This window comes from Triticum urartu, chromosome 6A (genome assembly GCF_056163025.1).
Source record: "Triticum urartu cultivar PI428250 chromosome 6A, HENAU_Tu73, whole genome shotgun sequence".
In the NCBI taxonomy this organism is placed as follows: domain Eukaryota; kingdom Viridiplantae; phylum Streptophyta; class Magnoliopsida; order Poales; family Poaceae; genus Triticum; species Triticum urartu.
In genome coordinates, this window is record NC_141878.1 from 519,421,737 (window position 1) to 519,441,061 (window position 19,325).

At 42.8% G+C, this 19,325-nt stretch overlaps 1 protein-coding gene and 1 pseudogene across 3 annotated transcripts; one reads left to right on the top strand and one right to left on the bottom strand.

Moving 5' to 3' along the window:
* Nucleotides 1-4,345: 4,345 nt before the first annotated feature.
* LOC125514603 (uncharacterized) lies at nt 4,346-16,663 on the bottom strand. 3 transcript variants are annotated; one of them, XM_048679937.2, is made up of 24 exons: nt 15,996-16,662; nt 15,770-15,894; nt 15,607-15,701; nt 15,300-15,533; nt 14,439-14,526; nt 13,783-13,834; nt 13,262-13,327; nt 12,742-12,890; nt 12,595-12,665; nt 12,272-12,469; nt 12,147-12,188; nt 11,484-11,582; nt 11,204-11,293; nt 11,011-11,086; nt 9,575-9,671; nt 9,414-9,483; nt 9,125-9,301; nt 7,637-7,759; nt 5,793-5,876; nt 5,521-5,705; nt 5,301-5,439; nt 5,133-5,192; nt 4,959-5,030; nt 4,346-4,876 (listed from the first exon to the last, which is right to left on the bottom strand). In XM_048679937.2, exons 1-24 carry the CDS (start codon nt 16,439-16,441, stop codon nt 4,763-4,765), a joined length of 2,952 nt encoding a protein of 983 aa, XP_048535894.1. In that variant the 5' UTR covers nt 16,442-16,662; the 3' UTR covers nt 4,346-4,762. The 3 variants fall into 3 exon arrangements, with proteins under 3 accessions (XP_048535894.1, XP_087384713.1, XP_048535895.1); XM_087528587.1 differs by lacking the exon at nt 11,484-11,582 and having other exon boundaries at nt 15,996-16,663; XM_048679938.2 differs by lacking the exon at nt 13,262-13,327.
* LOC147966037 (uncharacterized) lies at nt 16,524-18,032 on the top strand (annotated as a pseudogene).
* Nucleotides 18,033-19,325: the final 1,293 nt, after the last annotated feature.

The following is a 19,325-nucleotide window of genomic DNA, read 5'->3' on the forward strand; positions in this document are numbered from 1 at the left end:
GGAGTATATGGGCCCTAATGGGCTTTAGTGGAGAAAGAGAGAGGCAGCCAGGGCAGGCCGCGCGCCCCCTTCCCCTCTGGTCCGAATTGGACTAGGAAGGGGGGCGGCGCCCCCCTTTCCTTCTCTCCTTCTCCCCCTTCCTTCCCTCTCCTACTCCAACTAGGGAAGGGGGAATCCTACTCCCCCCTTGGGCGCGCCTAGGAGGCCGGCCCTCTCCTCCTCCTCCACTCCTTTATATACGGGGGGAGGGGGGCACCCCATAGACACACAAGTTGATCATTGATCTCTTAGCCATGTGCGGTGCCCCCTCCACCATAATCCACCCCGGTCATATCGTTGCAGTGCTTAGGCGAAGCCCTGCGCCGGTAGCTTCATCATCACCGTCATCACGCCGTCGTGCTGACAAAGCTCTCGCTCGACACTTTGCTGGATCTAGAGTTTGTGGGACGTCACCGAGCCGAACGTGTGCAGATCGCGGAGGTGCCGTACTTTCGGTACTAGGATCGGTCGAACGTGAAGACGCACGACTACATCAACCGCGTTGTCATAACGCTTCCGCTTATGGTCTACGAGGGCACGTAGACAACACTATCCCCTCTTATTGCTATGCATCACCATGATCTTGCGTGTGCGTAGGAATTTTTTTGAAATTACTGCGTTCCCCAACAAGGAGAGGGTGACCAGGGAGGCGGCATGCCGCTCACCGTTCGCCAAGTTCAACGAGGCAGCGACCTGGGTTCGCGCGGACCCCGGCCTCACGGAGGCCTGAGCCCTCGTCTGATTGCTGACCACCACGGAGACGACGCCTCCTCAATGGGGAGCTCGCCAAGATCGGCGAGGAGTGTTCTCTTAGCAAGACCGATGCTACTTGTGAGCTACGTTGGGATTTCCCCAAAGAGGAGAGGATGATGAAGTACAGTAGAGATAAGTATTTTCCTCAGTTATGAAACCAAGGTTATCAATCCAGTAGGAGAACCAAGCAACACTATATAAACAACACCTGCACACAAACAACAAATACTAGCAACCCAACGCATAAAAGGGTTGTCAATCCCTCAACGGTTATGAGCAAAATTAAAAGATAGAGTTTTTGATAGATAGGTCTAAAAAATACAAAATAAAATAAAATTTCAGCAAGGTATTTTTTGTTTTAATATATGATAGAAAATAGACCCGGGGGCCATAGTTTTCACTAGAGGCTTCTCTTAAGAAAATAGCATACGGTGGGTAGACAAATTACTGTTGGGCAATTCACAGAAAAGCAAATAATTATGACGATATCCAAGGCAATGATCATATATATAGGCATCGCATCTGAGACAAGTAGACCGAAACGATTATGCATCTACTACTATTACCCCACACAACGACCGCTATGCAACATGCATCTAGTGTATTAAGTTCATGAAAGAGCGGAATAATGCTTTAAGCAAGATGACATGATGTAAGACAAGATAAACTCACGGATGAAAGAAATCCCATCTTGTTACCCTTAATAGAAAGGATACATGCGTGTCATGTCTCTTTCTGTCACTGAGATTGAGCACCGCAAGGTCGAACCCATCACAAAGCACCTCTTCACATGGCAAGAAAAATTAATCTAGTTTGCCAAACAAAACCAATAAATCAGAGAAGAAATACGAGGCTATAATAATCATGCATAAAAGAGTTCAGAGAAAACTCAAATAATATTCATGGATAGATATGATCATAAACTCACAATTCATCGGATCCCAACAAACACACCGCAAAAGGTCATTACATCAAATAGATCTCCAAGAACACTGGAGAGAACATTGTATTGAAGATCAGAAAGAGAGAAGAAGTCATCTAGCTACTAACTATGGAAACATAGGTCCGTGGTAAACTACTCATGCATCATAGGAGGGGCAACAAGGATAATGAAGAACCCCTCCGTGATCGTTTCCCCCTTCGGCAGAGTGCCGGAAAAGGCCTCTAGATTGGATCTCGTGGTTCTGAAACTTGCGGCGACGAAAAAGATTTCCTGAACTCCCCTGTAGGTTTTGGGATTTTAGAGTATTTATTTATAGAGGCGGAGGTAGGTCAAAAGGAGGCTCGTGGGCCCCACTACCCATCAGGGCGCTCCAGAGGCCCGTGGTGCGCCCTGGTGCTTAGTGGGCCACTCCACATCTTCTCGTGGCCTCCAGAAGCTTCCAGGGTCTCTTATTGCCAGAAAAAATCTACAAAAAGTTTCTTGGCATTTGGACTTTGTTTGGTACTGATATTCTACAAAGTCAAAAACAAGTAAAAAACAGAACTTGCACTGGGCACTAAGTTAATAGGTTAGTCCCAAAAAATGATATAAAGTTGCCTGTAAATATATATAAAGCATACAAGATTGATAATATAATAGCATGGAACAATAAAAAATTATAGATACGTTGAAGAAGTATCAACCGACAATACCATCGCCGGCAGCGGCAGGGGCAAGGGCAAGGCTTGCCAGCCGGGGCGTCCTTAACTGCTGCGGCCCTCCGCATGATGCAGGAGGAAGTGGAGCGGCTCCTCCGTGAGCGCCAGCGGCGGCCAGGTAGGGCTACCGCGCTCCCGCGCCCTAGAAGGACCACTCCGACGATGACGGCGGCCGGCGACACGAATGATGATGGAGTATCATAGCTAATATCATGCATGCCAACTAAACTATTTTGCTGAGGTGGCATATAATTAAATGAAGAAAAAGAGTGTTGAGTATCATATCATGATATCGTATCATATTAAATACTATGCTACTATGTGTCATGCATGGCAATAAATAAGGTTACCTATGATACTAGTATATGATACTGTGCATTATGAAGGTAGTATCGTATCATGTGCATGATACTAAAATATGATACTACCTATTACAAGCAGCCTAATCTTATCTCCTTCCCGGAGAATCTATAGGGATCGGCGCCTATGAACATGTTCTTGGGTTCCATTGGGAGAACATTTTATGACGGTAGCCGGTACAGAATAAATTGTTCGTAGTTGAATCACGTCGGGCACTCGTTGGATAGCGAGGTCAACATAAGCAGTTGGTCGAAATTGCAGTGGTAGAAACGTATTCCATCATTGTTGTTTCATTTTGTGGGGATTGGTAGAGTGTAGAGACACGACCAACCGAACCATCCCCGAGACTCCGAGAACCCTCGGAAGTCAGATCCGGGATCTTCGTGCCTCACCAAGTCCGCGAGGCCACCAACCGAACTGCTCTAGTCTGGTCCGGTCTGCCTCGCCTTTCTTTTGGTCGCTTGATGAATGGAATATATACTGAGAGGACACGTTTGTTGGCGAGAGAAATACTGGTAGTACCATGCAAGTTGGGTTTTGCAGCTCGTTTTTGTTTCTTTTCGCGACAGTTTACCAGCTCCTTTTGTAAAGAAAACTAAACCCGAATTCTTTTATTATTAGTAGATCCTCTAGTTCTTGGGAATCTGTGATTCCAGATTTTATTTCTTATTATCTTGTAAACGACATGTGTATTATTTGAGAAATAAAGTTTTTTACCCGTCAAAAAAACCCGAGGAATGATTTACACCATACGTTCCCTAAAGAAAAAGATTTACACCGTACATTGAGCTGCCCTGTCCGCACCTGCTTGAAAGTGAAATGTCTTTTTTTTAACACAGTACAACTTGAAAGTGAAATCTGAACGTTGACTTACTACTGCTGGACGGGACGGTGGGAACGTTACTGGCTTGCACGCGAAGGTGTTTCCCACCCATGCGATCGGATCGGACTCGTTCTGGTCTGGGCACATGCTTGCTTGCAGTATAATTTCTCTTGTAAACGACAGACAGCACCATCACTATCCAGGCGGAGGATCGTACGACTACCACTGGCGTGCCGACTCGCTCGCACGATCACACCTCATCATTGCCCTGGACGCGACGAAAAGAAAGAGAGACGTGGTCCCTCCAGCATGACCGGACCGCGCATCAGCACGCAGAGAGAGCATTCATAGATCCCTAGCTGTTCGACCAGACTCTGACCTGCAGTTCCTGTACCGCATGGCACCACGCGGTGCGCATGTGGTCCTGCTTGGGTCCAGAGCCACTCGTGAGCAGATGCGGATTAGGATTAGCACGGTCCAGTCACCACCACGCCCCCATGGCCCCATGTCCATATGTTCCAACCACCGCTTCTGTAGTCCTGACGTGCATGGTTACCATCCCTTAATGCTCCAATTGACACGGGTAAAGATTATACAGCAGTCCCCTCAGCAACAAAAAAAAAGATTATACAACAACTTAAATGCTGGTGTTTTGCTATATCGGGAGATCGCGATTAACAAAGAAGAAAAACAACTCATCCAGTAAATAAAGGGCGCAAAACAACGATAGAAACTCAAAATGTTATCTTTATTACACACCGACACAGGCAATACTATAGCATCATTGTGGTCTGGAAACATTGGAGGGCTATAATGAAAAAAAAATACTAAATTGAGTTGAAGTCCAAGGAATTAGTGCCATACAACAACTGAAACTTTCTGGTGCTACTTACACCTGGGTCAGGCTCTTGCAGAGCTGGAGCAAATTTGTAGCTCAGCGTTGCAATGTTGGAAAATTGGGGAATCCCCGGTAGTACCAGCTACAGGAAAACTTGGAATTTGTCGTTTGACTTGATATTTTGCTATTTGTACAGGATCACTGAGAGGCTGTATAAATAGGCTCTGGGCGAAAAATGGGGGCCGACTTCCTGTCACTAAATAGGCAGCCTATTGATTTTACAAACAACACTTTGCTACTGTAACATGTCAGTTGCCAAACCCAAACGGCGATTTTGTCCTGCTGCCATCTTCACCATACTGTTCGTTCCATTTTCTTAATTCGTTCATACTTGTTGCGTTATGAGAAATAGACGGGCTTACCTGCATAGGGGATACCAATGTAAGAGTAGTAGTGGGAAACACAAAACTTGGCGATTTTAGGAAAATTGATGAGCCTACATACCTTGGCTTTTGCCTGTATAAAATCATCCAATACAAGGGGTCTTAAGTGAGTGCTGTTGCTACTCACACGTCCCTACAGAAGACAGTAAACATGCGAGGAATTAAGAGATGCACACAAGTTTTGATGATTATGAACATGTTCGCATCAAGCCGACAGTTAAAAGGGCATAACTACCTTCTTTTCTTCTTCTAGAAGTTCCTGAACTGGCCTGTATGCTGAAGCTATGCATAGGTTCTGCACATTAAACATTTGAATGATTGCACACAAAAAAGAACAAAAACAGAACGGTTTCACTTTCATTCAACTACAGGGAAGAAGGTAATGAAAGCTCTTGTTTAATACCTTCAGATCACTTCCTGAATAACCTTCTGTCGCATTAGCAAGTTCATCGAATTTAAAATCAGATTCTAAGTTTTCTTTAGCCAGTAAAATCTTGAGAATTTTCTTTCGGTTTTCCGCATCTGGAAGGCCAACATATATCCTGTACAGAATGAAACAGGTGAACACCTTGCTAGATCAGCATAGCTTGTTTGAAAGCAAAGAGCACAAGAACGTATATTACCGTCTAGGTAAACGCCGTATAACAGCATCGTCTAAATCAAATGGACGATTCGTAGCACCAAGAATAAGGATCCGTTGGTTCTCTTTGGACCTTAGACCATCCCAAGCTGCCATAAATTCATTCCGCATCTTCCTTGTTGCTTCATGCTCAAGTGCACCCCCTCTGGCGCCAAGTAAGCTGTCAACCTGACATATCAGATGAAATTGCATCATACCAAGAGATTGTTCATAACCAAGGCAGTGGTAAGCATTTTCCTATTGAAATGAACATACCTCGTCTACAAATATGATGACAGGAGCTAGTCGGCTAGCAAAAGAGAAAAGTGCCTTCGTCAACTTCTCAGCATCTCCAAACCACTGTAAAAGAAAATAGAGCAGTGAGATTTTTGCTTTGAAATAAGCTTGTAGCTGTATGGGATAGTGCAGGTGGATGATCCCATCTTCCAAGGGATCATACAAATCCTTTGTTTGTTCACTGTTGCAAGGGCATATAAGGTCCAAGTATCACAATTTAGCACCTTATGGGAACAGAACAAAAGAACATTATCATGAGTTCCTTCCATCCACCTATCACCAAATTATTCATATCATACATTCAATCAAACACAAGGATGTGCTTTCATCCTGCATCATCGGCTCATCGCATGCTCCAAACACACAGTACAAAGTGAACTAATGGTGTGAACCCTTCAGCATGGTCCAGATTCATAGACAGAAACTTCATGCACTTGATGACCCATCAAATCAGTAGGTTCCCTCATTTCATGTAAGAGAACATGCAACTTTTCAACAAGCAGTACAAAAGAAATACCTCAGTCAGTTAAGTAACATACTCCCTCGACCCTCCATTCACAAATGTAAGTTGTTCTAACTTTTTTATGAATCGGATGTATATAGACATGTTTTAGTGTGTTTGTTCACTCATTTCAGTCCGTATGTAGTCCATATTGAAATATCCAAAACATCTTATATTTGTGAACGGAGGGAGTAGTTTATAGTTTACAAGAAAAATTAACCAGACAAGTGTGTTTCCAATTATTGTCTGTCAACCAGGATTTTACATCCAGTTCAGGCGAGCTCTGGTTGGGGACAGATGGGTCGCATGGCTTAGTTTAGTTCAAAGGTTGATGGAGGTCACCTTATCTAACGAGCCTGATTCTTTCCGATGGAGATTAAGCTTCTTCGGGTGTGTGCCTAGGTGGGGTGGAGCCCAATACTGCGGCGCAAATTCGTGTGGGAGTATGTGCATTACTTTGGGCTATTTGGAACTGTCGAAATGATTTTGTGTTTAACAAAACAAAGATTCAAAAAAGATTGTAAGTTATCTACAGAGCGTCTGGATGGATCCTTACATGGTCATTACTTCACCATGTGGACGTGAGGGAACTTATTGCCTGTGGGTGCAACCCTTGGGAGACGGTAGCACAGGATACGTACAACTGATTTGGATGGCGATCCAGTACTAGGATATGTGTGTAGGCATTTTATCCTATTTTGGCCGATTGTGGCTTTTGGACTTGTAATTTTGTTTTTGCTTTTGTTGGAGATTGTTACTCGGAACTTTCTAATAAATGGCTTTGTGCATCAAATGATGCAGAGGCCGGGGTATTCCTCCTTCACCCCCCCCCCCCCCCCCAAAAAAAAAAAACAGGATTTCGTAAAATTCAAAACAGTTGACCTAGCTTGCAACTAGTAAAACCTACTCCAATATGGTAACTTTCTCTTGCAACTAGTAAAACCTCCTTTTGCAACTATTAAATTTTCTTTGAGCTTGCCTAACAGTATGAATTTCAATTTTGAACTGTGCCTGCTGTTTAAACAAAGTTAAAGGTCCAATATGGTAACTTTCATGAAGGTTAGCCCCAAATACCCATCAAAAAACATGGTTAGCCAGAAAATATATGCCCAGATAGAAAGAAAGAAAATTCATACTGTAATCTGTTCAAACTTCATGTTAGGTGTTTGTAGTTTCCATAACATGTATTCCCTTCGTCGAGAGTTTTTGACACTAGTGTAGTGTCAAAAACGCTCTTATATTATGGGGCGGAGGGAGTAATACACATTATCTCTAAGATCTTTTCTGCAATGAAAATATATGAGCAAGTCAATCAAATTACCTTTGATGTCAATGTAGAACCGGTTATGCTGATAAAATTTGCCCCAGCTTCAGTCGCGAGTGCCTTTGCCAAGAGTGTTTTTCCTGTGCCAGGAGGACCAAAAAGCAAAACACCTTTGCAGGGCTGAAAAGGGTCCAGGTATATAGAAGTCATAAGAGAAATTCAGCTAAGCTCATTCAAGTATCAAAATTTCCAATATGACGAATATTAAAAGCTACAGCTATTGATACACGCAAATTCTTAACGGTTCAGTGAACTGAACTCGAATATTATGTTTTTCTTTTTTTCGAACCATGCAGGAGAACTGCATGTGATCTATTATAGGAGAAGAAAATCACCAGGGTAAAGAACCCCGAAGTACAAACATAGACACGACCTGGGAGGCAGTGGCGGAGCCAGCTCATACTTAGAGCCTGGGCAAGATATACGTGATGCCAAGTTAATTAGATTTTGCCCAAACAAACTGTAAGTAAACCATTTGTTTACTACTAGAGCTCCATGCACATGCACCATGGGAGCCCGGGCAGCAGCCCCGGCTCGCCGGGTGCTGTCTCCGCCACTGCTGGGAGGGTAACGAGCCAGCGCCCCACACACACACCACTGACTGAAAACTACACAAGCTACAGGGGGTAGCAACTAGCAAGGACAAAAAAAGATCAATGAATGTGCCTAAGAACCGTAATAATACTAGTGATGGTTTCAATTGCAGAATCCGAGCATTTGGTTTAAATATTAAACTTCAAAAGTTAATTGTAAATCAATCATGCTCGTGAAATTAAATATGTTTTTCATGATCAATTACACACTCAACAGAAACTAGCATAGGCACTATCCCTAAACACAAACTAGCATAAGCATACATAAGCAGAAACAGAAACTAGCATTTAGCAGATTAACATTTAAGTGATCAACAATAGCCCAATTTTTGCTATGGATCAACTAGCACAAACGATATGAGCCTACAGATGCATGCAACCAGGTAAACCACCACCGGAGTTTGGCGGATTTAACATTTAAGAGATCGAGATTCAATTTTCTGGCTGGGTCAACTGAAAGGATATGAACCAACAGATGTGCACAACCAGATAAACCTTGTTTACACTTGTTAGTTATACTGATACTTGTTTAATACATGGTATGAAATAGATGCTTCAAAGCGGATGGAAATAGTTTAGGATAGTTCCGTAACCTCACTTTTCTCTACTAGACTAACAGTCGGAAAAGATTTATTCAGTAACGTCTACATCCACATCATATGATCACTAACTACAGATGATGACATTTAAAATTAACTCATGAGTGCCACCTTGATTTTTACGATATTAAGCAAATATATCTATATTCTGCAAGAAGTCATTGCCACCTTGATTTTCACAATATTAAGCAACTCCTGTCTAGAAGACAGTAATGACTCAAATGCAACATGGGTCCCATTAGCATGCCGACAAAAAAGGTGATGTGGTGGTCTCGCAGGAAAGGAAGTTGTACCCTTAATAAATTGCCGTGAGAAAAAAGCTCTGGTCTCCTCATTGGAAGAGCAACGAGCTCATCCAGTGTCCTCTTGACATCCTCAAGCGCGCCAATATCATCGAATTTCACTCCAATTTCATCAGGAGGTACAACAGAAGATATGAAATTGCGTTCGTACTCATCTTTTGCCAAATTCTGTAGATAGGAGACTTATCAGTTTGGATAGGCATATAGGAACAGCAGCTAGTGGCTACGGTTGCAGTAGCAGAAAAGAAAGGTGGGGAAGCTAACTAAGCTAGCAAAATACCTTGAGATTTTGAGAAAGATTCTTAGATTTAGTAACCTGCTCCTTCAGCCTCTCGATGGCTAAATCAAGACTTCACAAAATTGCAAACAATAGTAAAATGTCAGAAAAAAAAAGATCAAATACACAATTATGCTATTGCGGTTCAAATTGAAGTTAAGTACCTCTCACGTGGAATGGTTAATCTCTCACCCTCAATAGAGGGAAGAACTGTTGATGACAGATAATGACTTCTAGCCCATCCAATAACTTTCGCCGCTTCTGCAATGTGCAATACACTCATTGAGTACTCATCTTACCTCACCTCCACCTTAGAACTGGTGATGGAAATTTATTCCCGTCGAGTAGTGGAGGAACAAATAAGATCAAATTTAGTATTCATAGCCCGTCAAAAGAGTCTGTTAATCTACTTTCCCCTTTCAACTGAAGTCCAGCATAGAAATCAATTCAAAAGGACAAGATGTTCCCACCTGTAACCAGCCAACTACAGCCAGTTACTATAAATCGCAATGTAGCCTTCCAAAGAAAAAAATTATCTGGTTTACCTCCATGGATTCATCATTCAATCAATCATCAAACTATAAGTACATGTAGAAACATTATATTTCCGGGCAAACAGACTTCACTACAAGGTTTCTATAGTACTAGGATAGTAAGACTGGTAACCAACCAGAGGCCAAATACTGACAACTAGGTGAAACCAGGATTAGTTTCGAAGAAACTAGGTGGCCGGACACCTAGGTGAAATCAGGATTAATTTCGAAGAAACTAGGTGGCTGGACGGCACGTAGTAGGAGAAGAGAAAGTAGAACATAGGTTAGCAATGATGAACAGGAGATAATAGACTGATTAACTTGTCATCATACACAGAGTGTCGCTTACATAGGAGGCTTACTTCATTACTTGACCCCTAAGTGGTACTAATCCGATCTCTATCAATATTTTGTGTCCTCCATTTTTAAATAATATTCCGCATTTATTTGGATATATTAACTAAGCCCTATATCTGTGCATATAACATAATTTCAGTTACTCCCTCCGTCACAGTTTACACGGCGCCGTGTAAACTGTGACGGAGGGAGTACTTGGAGTTATTCAGAGCCAGGGTTGTGGGCTTGTGGCACTGGCAGTTGCACTTCATTGGCAACAATAATAGTTTACATGAACAGCCATAGAACTATTCCCCAAAACACAACACTAACAGAGTATCAAATGGTTGATAATAGTTCAAACAAAATTTTCAAAAGGAAGGAATATTCTAAATGTGTATGTAAGACACCAGCGTATAAGATGGTGTTTGGTATCAGCCACATGAAAAATGAAAATACTACCTCCTGGAGAATCCTAGTTCAGGATGACCTGCTTTTACATCCCCATAGGCTCAAAATGGAGCCTAAACTGCCATTGAAGGCTTAGATTTGCTCCCTAACACGATTCTGTTGTGCATAAGTTTATTATGCTTTGGATCTGTTGTAAATACCACTATAAATTTTTCGAACATCTATAAATTTTTACTGTCAGGGACTCCCCTACTGTTTTTGGTCAAACAAATTGCACAAAAATACAGGATGCCTGAGCTGAAGCATGTTAGCATACATACTTTGCTTTGTCAAAACGACACCATCAGACTTCACATGCATAAGCTCCACGCATGATAGTTCATTCTCTTCAAGAACCTGCATTGGTTAATCACAATTTACAGGAAGTACATAAGAAAACAGAAGTCCAGGAACATTTCCTACAAGAAAATATTTGCAGGAAATTAAATGACCACACAAGCACTGTAACCAGACCTTGTGTAATTCAACGAGGTTATGCCTTGAAATAATAATTTTCCTATCCTCTTCAATCTGGTTATTGAAAACTCTTAGTTGCTCACCTTCCTGTAATAAAATAAACAAAAGACAAGAGTCAGGAGTTTCCCCCACTTGATGAATGTTCTAGGCACAGCAGGTCATGGATTTAACCAAAAACACTGTGATGGCATAATCACATGTTTATGGAGGACCCTCTCATTTATTCGTTTTGCATCGGACAACTTCATATTTATTTCGATTAGCAAAAGAATCTTACCTCTGGAAGGGGAACAACGAAACTGTTTGTGAAGATCTTTGCTATATCACTGGGTCTTGAATCGTTTTGTACTTTTAGCCAACGCTTCAGGGACGATGGCTGGATATAGACATTTTAGGTAATTACGTACCAATTTTAGAATATGAGATGGCAACATTACATATATACAAGTGCTTTTGGACAGTATAAAGCAAAAGAAAAATAAGGCTATTGATAAAACTTATGCCTATTTTCTATTGAGCTTTTATAGTTATGCTTATACTGCAATTTATGCTTCATAAGGAGCTAGCTAGTAGTTTTGGTTTTAGTAGCAAAATTATAGTTACCTGTGTTCTCTACACATGCTCTACAGAACGCAAAGTGTTTCTCGTCGATCAGCAACTAGAGAAGTTATTTTGTGATTGCACCACATAAAAAAAAGGCCAATATTTGGTGTGTAATTGTAATTTTAGTCAAAACAAACATGTTTTGCAACAGCAAATTGTGTAGTGCAATGCAGAAACTAAAGAAATAACATTATGAGCTTGTGCCTTCTAATATAAGAGCAGATCGCACAAGAAAATACAAAGCTGACGGAGCGAAGTAGTTATTTTCTGATTACGAAAAATATATTCCGGATAATAAGCGTGTACATAATATATGTAATCGAATATCGATAATTACCAGTGAAGACAGGCTTGTGAGATTCTGAAACATCAGTTTCGGCTGTAGATGTCCAAAACAAAAATAAGAACTAAGAAAATGTTTTATCAGTTAAAAGTTAAGCACACGAGAATTCTAAAGCTTACAGGTTCCTTATCCTTGTCCTTGGATACTGCTGCCAGCATGTTCTGCCCACATATCATTACTACTGGTCCGGTGAGTTGGTCAAACATTTTGTCTACCTTTTGGATAAACTCACTTCGATTTGATTTTGGAACTGCTCTAGATAACCACTGGGAACTGTCTGGAAAGTAGACAATGACTGGCTCTAGAGATGGAAGAACCTATTCAAGAATCATAAGCAAGTAAAGGAGCAGGTAAACTTATCAAATGAGACTGGCAAGAAATGAACAAATATTCTGAAGTCTAAGAAAAATATATATGCATGATATATATTTTCACAAATCACCTCACAAAGTGCTTCAATTGCGATATGCCAATCTTCTGATTCAATATCATGGTCATGCGCAATATCTTGAGCTAAATTAAGAGGAAACCAGATGAAGGTGCCTGAAATAATCATATCACACTGTCGATCAACAGAGTAGGGGTATACCATCAACCCAGTAAATAGATGGTTTTGCATTTTCCTCCTTGCTATTTTCGTCACCATCATGCAGCTTCTCTGCAGGAGGGTCAAATATGACAGCTACTTGATCCCCATTGATCTCGTATACTTCTCCCCGCTGCCCATTTGACAGAGTCCTGCAATACGTAAAGTTAGAAACAGTCTTTTATCATAAAACCGAGAATGTGTACAGGCAAAAAAGTAAGAGAAAACACACTACATTTGCTTATTTTATAGGATACATGGTAAGCAACACCAAAGGTAAATAACCCTACACTAGACAAATATGACAGTAAATACAGAAAGAGTGCCAATTCAACTAAGTTACTAAGACATATTTTTCTTGACGCATTTAATAATAATAATAATAATAATAATAATAATAATAATAATAATACAGGAAATCCAAAACATGAAATTCAGATTACAATGTTGCCTTGGGACTCAGAACTACCAAGTACCAAAGTCATTTTATCATGTTCCACGCGATAAAGATAGACCCACCCACCTGCCACTAATAAAAGTATACGCATTTCTCGAGCCATCTTGAGTAGGTAATTTCCCCAAAATGATCCTGTGTATATATGGTACATATCAGTGTTAACGTGATGAAGCTCGATTCAGAAGGGAACCACCGTAAAATTAAAAGGTGGTGTAACTTCTGGTATGCAGTACAAATAACAGATAACATGCGCTCCTGAAACCAAGATAGGTGTATTTTTCCAATTTCACCAATACGATGGACAATAATACTGTTACGCTAGATGTGTAGATGGTCAACTCTTAAAACAAATCCACCCACTAACACAAGACCAAACCCGAACTAGTCCATCATGTGCTTGTGTACACCTCACGTGGAGACATATGGAACACGAGTAGATTCACGTGTGTGCTCCCCCCACCCTTCTCAGCACAAAAACACGCACACAACTATGTGCGGCTGCACACATCATGTGTACTTCATGCAGAGCATGAAACCTTATCATGAAAAGCAAATCAAGAGGAATAGAATCAATATTCAGCAATCACCTCTGATCTGCTTCAATAACTGCTGAGGAACCAACATACTTGACTTTATCTCCTGAAAACAAGTATTGGAAAGGAACAACATTAGAATTAAACTTCTGCGTTAAAAAAAGCATAGTTAATACAATCTCCATCCGTAATTAACTGTCACTGAATGAGTGTATCTAGACGCATTTCAGTGTGTAGATACACTCATTTCAGCGACAGTTAATTCCGGACGGAGGGAGTACAATGTAGCATGTATTTCTAATTTGGTTTCAGAGTGTTTACTTCTAAAAAGAAGTCTGAACTCCAGAGTTGGTGACATTTCATTCAGTGGAGCCAATAGAGGCCTGGCTCAAATGTGTGCCAGGTGAAAGGAAATTACAAATGACGATGCAGATAAGCATAACTAGAACTTGCTTCAAGAGAGTAGGCAAGATGTTTGGTCGTAGATCATCAGATAGTAAGACGGTAGACACATTCCCAAGTAATCCAGGTTCAGGATAAAATGCTTTAATCGGATTTAGTATCAGTAAAAAAAGATGTCACACATATACATGTACCTGGCAAAATTTCTATGGTCGCTGAGGGTAGTCCGGGACAAAAAAAATAATTCGAGGTGGCAGCATACCAGAAAAAAAATCATGAATTCATGATGGAGTGAAATATCACATTACCCCTTTGGAAAGGCCTTTTATCTTCCTCTGATGACTTGGCTGTTTCAGGGGATTCTGATGATGTACCTTCTTCTTCACCAACTACTCTCTAGAAGCACAACCAAATGAAAAGCACTATCAACTACATATACATGTAAAACTAACAAGGCAGTATTGAAGGTACATACTAGGAAGCAGAACTAATGGCTTGTCCTAGCTTGATGTTTTCTCAAAGCAAAAGAAGACAATTAAAAAAGAAACAGCAGAAATGGTAGCGCACTGAACTTGAATTTTACTAGGTTAACAATGTTTACTTCTCCAGGAATTAGATATACTGTCTCGAAATTCAATATATTAAAATAGGGAGTGACTCTCAATAGTAAACACTTGAGAGGGTACAGCCATGAGTTTGCAGTCAAATATATACAAGTGTCGCAGTTTTGAACTGGAGTTAGTTCAAAACTGCGACACTTATTATGGATAGGAGGTAGTAGCATTTTTGGTTGCTGTAACCATTTTATTTATAATAAGTTCAAGAAGCAATCCAAAATCAACAGCATATTTTTGAAACATTCTTGAAGCATAATTTCTCATCGACTACAAAATGGTGTTACAATTAAATGGAGATTGTTTATTGTCAGATGCTCCCTGCTTTGCGGACATTAAAAGGAACAAAATCCAAAGTGATTTTCTGAGCAAGAATTACAGTTAAATGAAGATTGTTTATTCTCAGATGCTCCCTGCTTTGCGGACATTAAAAGGAACAAGATACAAAGTGATTTTCTGAACAAGAATTATGAAACCTTCATGGTAGCACAAGACCAAAATATGAGCAAGCGTTTATTTATTGGTACGGTCACACATCAGAATGCAATATATCACCTTGGCAAATTCCTCAATAGTACATGGGACCAGCTTCTTGAGGTCATCCACGGACTTTTTGAGTTCTCCCACAGATTTTAGAGCATCCTCATCATCACTTTCACCTGATTTAGCTTCGTTGCTGCTTGTCCAATCTTCATCACCTTCATCTTCCATCTCAGACTCTGAACCTTCATCTTCTGACTCACCATGCTCATCTTCTTCCTCGCTTTCTGAAGAATCTTCCCCAAAATCCTAACAAGTTAGGATTTATTAGGTTTGCAGCTACCCCTTCACATTTTGTACGCAAGGGTTTTCAGTATCTTACATATGGAGCTAGAACACTGCTGTCCAGGACTAGTAGTGGCACCCGCAACTCATGTGCAAGAGCTCTTACCAATCTCTCTCTGTAGAGTTCGGTTCCTACATCAAACAAATCTCAGAATCCAGCATTTGCATCACTAAGCATCCTCCTATTTACCGGATAATACCTGGCAAGCTCTGGAGCAATATCCTCCCTCCAGAGGATGGTAGCCGAGAGCCATACTCTGACGTGATGCCCTTGTGCCGCAAGTGGGATGCCGTGCACTCTCGCAGCAGCTGCCTTGCATTCTCACTTGCAAATCAAATCAAATAAAACGAATTAGCTTAGTCGTTAGCACACTCATTTAAGCTTTGTTCAAACAAAACATCGAACAGATGGTGTGCGCATCTCACTTGACGTAGTAGGGGAAATTCTGCCATGTGAGGTTTCCCTTCTCCCACGGTACAACGCGGCGCCGGAACTCGATGCGGAATCTCTCCCGCCTGGTGAGGAACGGCGACTCACGCTTCTTGCAGTCGCTGAGGAATCTCTCGCCGCTCAGCCACTCCTGCTGGTCCCTCTCGCCGAGGCGCGCGTGCTCCTGCTCGCTGCACCGTCCGCTGCTCCCTGCCGCCGCCTCCGCTGCCCCGGCGCCCCTCGCCTCCGCGCTGCCTACGCCGCCCTTGGAACCGTAGAACCGGCACAGCCGCCGCCCCGCATCGCACGGCCTCGGCGCCCCGACTGCGCTGAACCTCCGGACGAGGCAACCGCCGCCACTCGTGGAGATTCCTAGAGAGCTGCACTTGCACCAGAGCGGCGGGTGCTGGAGGAGGCAGCGCAACCGCATCGCATGGTGCATCTCGGGCAGCTTCCGAAGCAAATGGGGGGGAGGAATTGGCGGTCTAGGGAACGCTAGGTCGCGGAGTTGGGCGGCGGCGGCGATGAGGACGGGATGGTTCTGTGGGGAGATTGGCAACCGGACCCGTGTGTGCGCGGCGGAGACGGTGGCGCGCGACCGGCCGCGACGGAGGGGAGGGAGACGGAGATACCACGGCAACCGGTTCGGCTAATCCGCATCTCACGCCTTACCGCTCTTGCTTGCGAAGCTGGGAGCTTCTGGGTTGTGAGCCTTTGGGCTGGGCTGCATTCCAAATGGGCTTTTACTGATAACACAGCTGAACCCTGATTTCTTTCCTTTCTTCTTCCCTCTTGTTGTCCTCTTATCAGTCAACACTACATTTTGGTTTGGAACTGTTGGGGTTTGGGGAATGGCCCGGCAGTTCGGGGGCTCTGGACCTCCAGAAGCGTGAGGACCCCGACATCCTCTTCTTATCTGAAACAAGGATGGATGAGAGAAGGATGATGTGGTTTAAGTACTTGCTAGGGATGACAAGCATAGTGGTGAGGGGTTGTGAAGGAAGAAGTGGGGGGCTTGCTATGCTATGGAAGAATCATGTAAAAATCGATCTGCACAACTACTCAAGAAATCACATTGATGTGGTGGTAGTGGAGCAGGATGGCTTTAGATGAAGATTTACTGGCATATATGGCGAGCCAGCAACAAATAAAAAGGAGAAAACATGGAAGCTCTTAAGAATTCTTGATCAACAACTCACGCTCCCATGGCTTTGTGCTGGTGATTTCAACGAGGTCCTGTATAGTCATGAAAAGATGGGAGGGCCAACTCGGACCCCTCGACAGATGGAGGGATTTAGATTGGCACTCTCAGATTGTGGTCTAAGAGATCTGGGTTATCTTGGAGACAAGTATGCCTGGAGAAACCAAAGCCATGAAGCGAGCAGATATGTCAAGGAAAGACTTTATAGAGCCGTCGGGTCCCGGAGCTGGTGCATAAGATTTTCATCATACAAAGTGATAACATGAGATCCTAGACACTCTGACCACCGACCTATGACTATACATATGAAAGGCGCGGATAGAACTATGAGACCTCAAAGAGGGAACAATGGCTTCAGATTTGAAGCAAAGTGGTTGCGGGAGGAGGGATGTGAAGAGATAGTCAGGAATGCATGGTCCGACGCGTCTTTTCGAGGCGAAAATGATTTATCTCGGGAACTAAGAAGAATCGCGGGAGATCTAAAAAATTGGGACACTAATGTGTTAGGGGGTCTAGAGAAAAGAATTAAAACAATAAAAACTGAGCTAGAACATGTGAGGAGAGCACCGATTGACGAGAACACGGTGTCTCAAGAGCATCTCTTGAGGGAAAAGCTGGACAGACTGGACCACCAACAGGACATATTCTGGAGATAGAGAGCTCATGTTAAGTGGTTGCAGGCTGGGGATAAAAACACAACTTTTTTCATATCTATGCGTCAGAAAGGAAGAAGAAGAATACTATCAAGAGACTAAGGAGAGAGGACGGGACATGGGTGGAGTGTGAGGAACAATTGAAGGAGCATGTTGCTAGTGTTGGAAATATGCCCTAGAGGCAATAATAAAGTGGTTATTATTATATTTCCGTGTTCATGATAATTGTCTATTGTTCATGATGTAATTGTATTAACCGGAAACCGTAATACATGTGTGAATACATAGATCATAATATGTCCTAGTAAGCCTATAGTTAACTAGCTCGTTGATCAATAGATGGTCATGGTTTCCTGACCATGGACATTGGATGTCATTGATAACGGGATCACATCATTAGGAGAATGATGTGATGGACAAGACCCAATCCTAAGCGTAGCACAAGATTGTGTAGTTCGTTTGCTAAAGCTTTTATAATGTCAAGTATCATTTCCTTAGACCATGAGATTGCGCAACTCCCGGATACCGTAGGAATGCTTTGGGTGTACCAAACGTCACAACGTAACTGGGTGGCTATAAAGGTGTACTACATGTATCTTCAAAAGTATATGTTGGGTTGGCACGAATCGAGACTGGGATTTGTCACTCCGTATGATGGAGAGGTATCTCTGGGCCCACTCGATAATGCATCACCATAACGAGCTCAATGTGACTAAGGAGTTAGCCACCGGATCATGCGTTACGGAACGAGTAAAGAGACTTGCCGGTAACGAGATTGAACGAGGTATAGAGATACCGAGATCGAATCTCGGGCAAGTAACATGCCGATAGACAAAAGGGAATTGTATACAGGATTGATTGAATCCCCAAAATCGTGGTTCATCCGATGAGATCATCGTGGAACATGTGGGAGCCAACATGGGTATCCAGATCCCGCTGTTGGTTATTGGCCGGAGAGATGTCTCAGTCATGTCTGCATGGTTCCCGAACCCGTAGGGTCTACACACTTAAGGTTCGGTGACGCTAGAGTTGTTATGGGAAATAGTATGTGGTTACCGAAGGTTGTTTGAAGTCCCGGATGAGATCCCGGACGTCACGAGGAGTTTAGGAATGGTCTAGAGATGAAGATTTATATATGGGAAGTCCTTATTTGGTCACCGGAAGTGTTCGAGGGGTTACAGGTATTGTACCGGGACCATCGAAGGGGTTCCGGGGTTCCATCGGGAGGGTCCACCTGCCCCGGAGGGCCCTATGGGCTGAATATAGAGGGGAACCAGCCCCTAGGTGAGCTGGGCGCCAACTACCCCTAGGGCCCATGCGCCTAGGATTGGGGGAAACCCTAGAGGGGGCGTCCCCCACCTAGCTTGGGGGGCAAGCCTCCCCCTTGCCCCCCTCCTTGTAGATGTGATCTGGGGGCGGCCCCCTCTCCCTTGCCCCTATGTATAGTGGGGGTGGGAGGGCAGCCATACCCT